This window comes from Benincasa hispida, chromosome 5, assembly GCF_027475165.1.
Source record: "Benincasa hispida cultivar pf3 chromosome 5, pf3_genome.v1.1, whole genome shotgun sequence".
NCBI classification, from domain to species: Eukaryota; Viridiplantae; Streptophyta; class Magnoliopsida; order Cucurbitales; family Cucurbitaceae; genus Benincasa; species Benincasa hispida.
In genome coordinates this window covers 3,703,429-3,709,102 of record NC_143482.1, presented here as the reverse complement: position 1 = coordinate 3,709,102, position 5,674 = coordinate 3,703,429, and the positions used below count along the sequence as shown (strand labels likewise).

Genomic DNA, 5,674 nt, shown 5'->3' with positions numbered 1-5,674 from the left:
ATATTTATTTATTGACAAAATACAACATGCTGAAAAACAATTAAGAAAAAGAAATAAAGAGATGAAGACTAACCCTTGAAGAACTTTTCTTCTCGTAACTCATTTTCTCTGGAATAGCAACGAGCTCAAAACTAGAGATGTCCAATTTCTCCACGGGGACGGGTCCCGTCTCGAACGGGGCGAGGATTCCCTGATTAGGCGGGGAATGAGGGAGAGAGTGGGGAAAAAAAATTCCCATGAGCTAAATGGGATGGGGACGGGAAATGCATTCCCCGCCCCGCTACCGCCCGAGTAGCTTTTACATATTTATTTAGTATAGTTATCTAATGTTATGTTATTATTATTATTGTATAAATATTACATTTTAATTTCAAATTTGATTATTTATTGAAGAAGATAATGAATATCTTTAAATTGAATATTTAAATTTAGATTATATATGTGAATAATTTGATTTATATTTATTTCTTTCTATTAAAAAATTAATTAGCTTTTTTAGGCTAAAATTTGATTAATTTATTTTTAAATTCAAATTGTCAGGTAAAAATAACATAACAAACAATTTAGTGATAAAATTAATTATTTAATTAAAATTTGCTCACATTAATGATTTAAATTAATTGGTTTTTTACAAAAAAAAAAAAAAAAGAAAGAAAAAAAAGGTAACGGGAAAAAATTCCCCACGAGGAACCCGATCCTTGCGAATTCCCGCGGAGAATTCTCGCCTCGATCCCCGTGAGAAAGTTCACGGGGATCGGGAATGAAATGGAGAGTGGGGACGGGATGCAGAATGGCATCCTCGGTCCCACCCTGCCCTGTGGACATCTCTACTCAAAACCCAAAATGGCCACCACCACTTGATTTCCTCCGTATTCTCTAGGATGAGAATCCAGGTGTTTTGTGAGCTCTGTATTTTTGGAGAGGGAAAAAGATTTATTTTGAGAAGAAGAGCAAGAACTGGAGAACTTTTCTCCGAGAGAATTCTCTCTCAAAATGGGAAGAAGATGATGGCTACGCACTACACTCTCCCACTTTCACGTAATAGAGAGAAAAAGGGAGAGAATTGCAACTTCCTCCCAAAATTATTTTTCAAATAAAACAAATTAATTAAAAAATAATTTTAATAAAACATTAATATATATTTATATGATAACCACTTTATCATATAATATATATATATATATATATATTAAACTCTATGGTATATCAAATATAACATATAACCTATATTTTAATATTGTATCCAATACAATATAACCTATAGTTTAATTCTCTCATACATGAGGATAATAGTTACTATAGTTGTTGGTATTTCTCAAAACTCAATGATCAAAAAGATTTTTTTTCCCTTTTTTTTAATAATATGTGGGGTGGGAGGATAAAACCTCTATGGTAAGTCTTATGCCAGTCAATAATCAACACAATTTATTGTCGGATCTTTTATCATTTGCTAATTTTTAGGTTAAATTCTTAAAAATACTCCTAAACTCAACACTTTATTAAAAAATATATATATATCTTTATCCTCTCAAAAGTTTCATATTATCTTTGACCTTTCAAAATTTTGGATGGAATTGGAACGTGGAACGGTGTGGTGGTGACCTGGGTTCTAATTACTCTTCAAAGATTTTAAAAGATTCCTACTCCAAATATAATTTTGAAATGTTTGTGAAAGGTAGAGGTGTCCAAAAAAATCTCATAACCCGAATACTCAACCCAAATGATAAGGATTGAGTTTGGTTAGTTTTGTTCTTAGATTGGGTTGAATTTTTCTATTTTTGTTGGATTGGATTGGGTCTCAGGTTGGTTAAATAAAAATTTGGTTGACCCAACCTAACATATATATATATTTCTTTGTTCAAAGTTTGACTACTTTGTGTTAATGAATTTGTGAATTATTCATATATTTCTAGAATTTTTTTAATAATTTTTTATTAGTTTAAAGTTTGTAATAAATATTACAGATATATGATTTTTAACATTTGAATTTTATAAGATTTTAGTTATTAACCTTGCGTTATTGACAAATTTTCGTATTTTAAATTTAAAAAAAAAAATTATAGTCCGACAACCCAATCTAATCCAACTCGAATTTTAAGGGTTGAGTTTGGGTTGGAGACTTTATTCAGGTGTTTTGGGTTGCTAACCCAACCAACCCGAATTTTTGAGTCGGTCTAAAAAACACTCAAACCAATTCAACCTACATCTAGTGAAACGTCAATGATAATATTGTAACTTTTAAAAGAATACGAGGATTTTAAAAAAAAATGATAAAATTTAGGAGTATTTTTTTTATAATTTAATATTTATAGATTAAGTACATGCATAATATATAATTTAATTTGGACCATGCAAAAGAGAGAGATAAAATACCAAATCTTTAAAATGAAATCTGTTGACTGGAAGACAAGTACATCAGTCCAATTCTGCCTCTATGAGATGACAAAAGGCAGATTTTCTACACTAAAATTTCAAAGCAAGAAATCTACGGTAGAAATTTTTGAAAATTATTAAACTAACATGACAATGACTCAATATCGATATTTCTCTATAAATCTCTCTATAAATGATCAAACATAACCCCCCACGTATTCATTCTGATCATGTTAGAAACTTTAGTTCTTCCAAGTCACTACAATTGGGCTTCTAACTTTGTATTTGCTATTCTCAGAATGAAGCCATGTCAAATGCCCTTCTGTAGAGCTCACTTTTCTTCCTTCCTTTCCTTTCTCAGACGTAAACCATACCTTATAATTCAAACTTTGGTTCACATGTTTGAACACCAAGCGCCGTGGCTTAACTCGAACTCTCACTCCTTCAGGTGCAGCTACTTCCACTTTGTAGATGGAATTCGGGGTCCCGACATTCGTCAACCGTCTTGAAACCATCTTACTCGTCGTTCTGTGCTTAAAAATGACAGACATGGAAGGATAGTTCAAGGTGAAGCCTTTGTTCATCTGAACAACTTTGTGGCAGCTCACATTCATGTGGGTGACAATGAAGATTTCTGAATGAGTGTATCCAAGAGCACAAAGATGAATGATATATTCATATGGTTTGATATCATAGATCAAACCAGGATCAATTGCTTTTGTTGGGTTTACATGACCAGCTCCCATTGCAAAAACACCAGCTGGTTTGTTGTTGCCATCAAGAATTGGTTTCCCAAAATGATCAGTAACATCAGCAGTTGTCATAATGGCTGATTTGATAGCTGCAGGTGTCCAATTTGGATGAACTGAATGGATCAGAGCTGCAATTCCACTGACATGGGGACAAGCCATGGAAGTTCCTGACATGACAGTGAAGTTTGAACTTCTAGAATCGTCTGGAAGCCCAGTTGGACCAAGATTTTGTGGCCAAGCTGCTATAATGTTGACTCCAGGAGCAATTACATCAGGTTTAAGAGTTGAAGGATTAGACAGGCTTGGACCTCTAGATGAAAATTGAGCTACAGAAGGAGCTCTTGATCTTCCAATCACGGTTCCTCCAAATTGGATTCTGGCTTTAGGATTGGTTGTTGTGTTAATATAAGATTTTAAGCGATTTGCCTCTGCAAATCCAATCAAAGTGGCTGGCAAAACATGAACATCGACCAAGTCTTCCTCTAGATTTATCTCTGAATTTGCAAGGATCATAGCAGCACCTCCAGATTCCTTCACAATTTGCCCCTTCTCGGATCTGCCATTGACACCACGGTCGCAAACCACCATTTTGCCTTGTACTTGTTCTCGTGGAAGTGACCCTTTTAAGCAAAGTTCACCTCCCATTTGCCCTCCAGTTAAATAAACCACTTCAAGCTCCTTGGTAGCTTGCTTGAACTTGTTTCCAGGGTACATTGATTCGCCATAAATGGTTTCTCCATTGCTTAGTTGAACTATAGCTGGGAATCTTCGGTCGAGTGTGCCAGCACCAATGGTGGTGATCCAAGGAGCTACATTGGCAACAGAGCTTTGAGTTGGACCATTGTTTCCTGCTGCACAAACAACTGAGATGCCATGCTGCATTGCTCGAAAACTGCCAATGGCAATACTGTCGTCAAAAAACGGAAGTGGGAAGCCACCAAGCGAAAGGGAGAGAATGTCAACACCATCTTTTATTGCAGAATCCATAGCTGCTACAATATCAGAGCTATAACAGCCACTAAACCAGCAAACCTTGTACACCGCAATGTGGGCTCCTGGGGCCATCCCTTGCGCCACACCAGCTCCATTACCAAACACGCTCGCTTCAGCAACCGAAGCTCCCGCAGCTGTAGAAGACGTGTGAGTCCCATGGCCATGAGAGTCTCTTGGAGAGACATACTCCTGGACAACATCGGAAGGCGGCGACGAAGCCACATGATGTCCTTTGATAAAGAACTTGGCACCAATGAGTTTCCTATTACAATTAGAGGAATTAAAATCTTGCCCTTCTTGGCAAGCTCCTCTCCATTTTGGTGGAATTGGGGGCATTTTGTAATCACTAAAGCTTGGACTCTCAGGCCAAACTCCAGTGTCTAGAACCCCAACTATTGCCCCTTGGCCCATTGAAGACTTTTGCCAAACACCTTGTCTGCCAACACTAAGCCCCAAGAATTTATGAGAGTAAGTCGTTTGAATTTGATACTTCCTATCAGCTCTTACAGCCACTACATCAGGCAACTTCTTCAAATACTCAAGCTCAGTTTCAGATAACTGAGCTGCAAACCCTTCCATAGCATTAGAATAAGAGTAAAGCAAGCGAGAAGAAGAGTCTTCTTCAACAGAAAGAGTTCGTTCAAGAAAAGAAAGATGCCACTGAAGCTTAGAATCATAAAGAGAGGTGGTTAAGCCATGTGGGTGGAGTTGAATGATGTAAGTTTGAAGAGCGGTAGTGTTTGATTGAACATGAAGTGAAAGAAAACAGAGGAAAAGAAGAAAACCCAGTTGGGTATTGAAATCCATGATTGATAACACAGATTCTTGGAGTTGGGTTCATGATTTTGGAGAAAAAATTGATGGGTATTTGAAGGAGAAAAAATTCTGAGTGTAAAATATGAAACTCGTGAAATGGAAGAGCTCTTCATCACGAGGATCCTTTGTTTTGTAGAGCTTAAGAGACAGAGAAATTTGGTGGATGGTGGAGCTGAAGAGAATTGCTAATTGATCAAAAGCTTCACGAGAAGTAATGGAGAAATTTAAAAGGATTTGAATTCAAAAAGTTTGTGCAGAGAGAATTTGAAGAAAGGTATGAAGAAGGAATATAAATTTTGTTGTCATTTAATGCAAAACGCTCTTCCTTTTTTCTTTTCTTCCCTTCGTATTGCCTTCAATTCCATATTTCCATTCCCTCGTGTACTTTTCTTGGACCCTTCTCCATTTCTTTTTCATATTTATTTATTTAATTTAAAGATAAAATATATATAATTATTTTAAATGATAAAATTGTTAAAATATTTACAAGTAATAGCAAAATATCACACTCTATCGATAATAGATCGTGATAGACTACTATCTATGTCAAATAGAAATCTATAACAGTCTATTAAGATACACATTAAAATTTTATTATATTTATAAATATTTTAGTTCATTTTACTATATTTAAAAATAACTCTTTCCAAATTTAGTATACGTATTGTTAAATATCTAAATTTAGTTTATAAAATTTCTAACAAATTTTAGATTTAGTACTAGTGCTAATTTATCGTTGA

At 35.2% G+C, this 5,674-nt stretch overlaps 1 protein-coding gene across 1 annotated transcript; it reads right to left on the bottom strand.

Annotated features, from left to right (window-relative positions):
• Positions 1–2,363: 2,363 nt before the first annotated feature.
• Positions 2,364–5,301, bottom strand: SDD1 (Subtilase family protein). Its single transcript, XM_039031510.2, has one exon. It carries the CDS (start codon positions 4,923–4,925, stop codon positions 2,616–2,618), a length of 2,310 nt encoding a protein of 769 aa, XP_038887438.2. The 5' UTR covers positions 4,926–5,301; the 3' UTR covers positions 2,364–2,615.
• Positions 5,302–5,674: the final 373 nt, after the last annotated feature.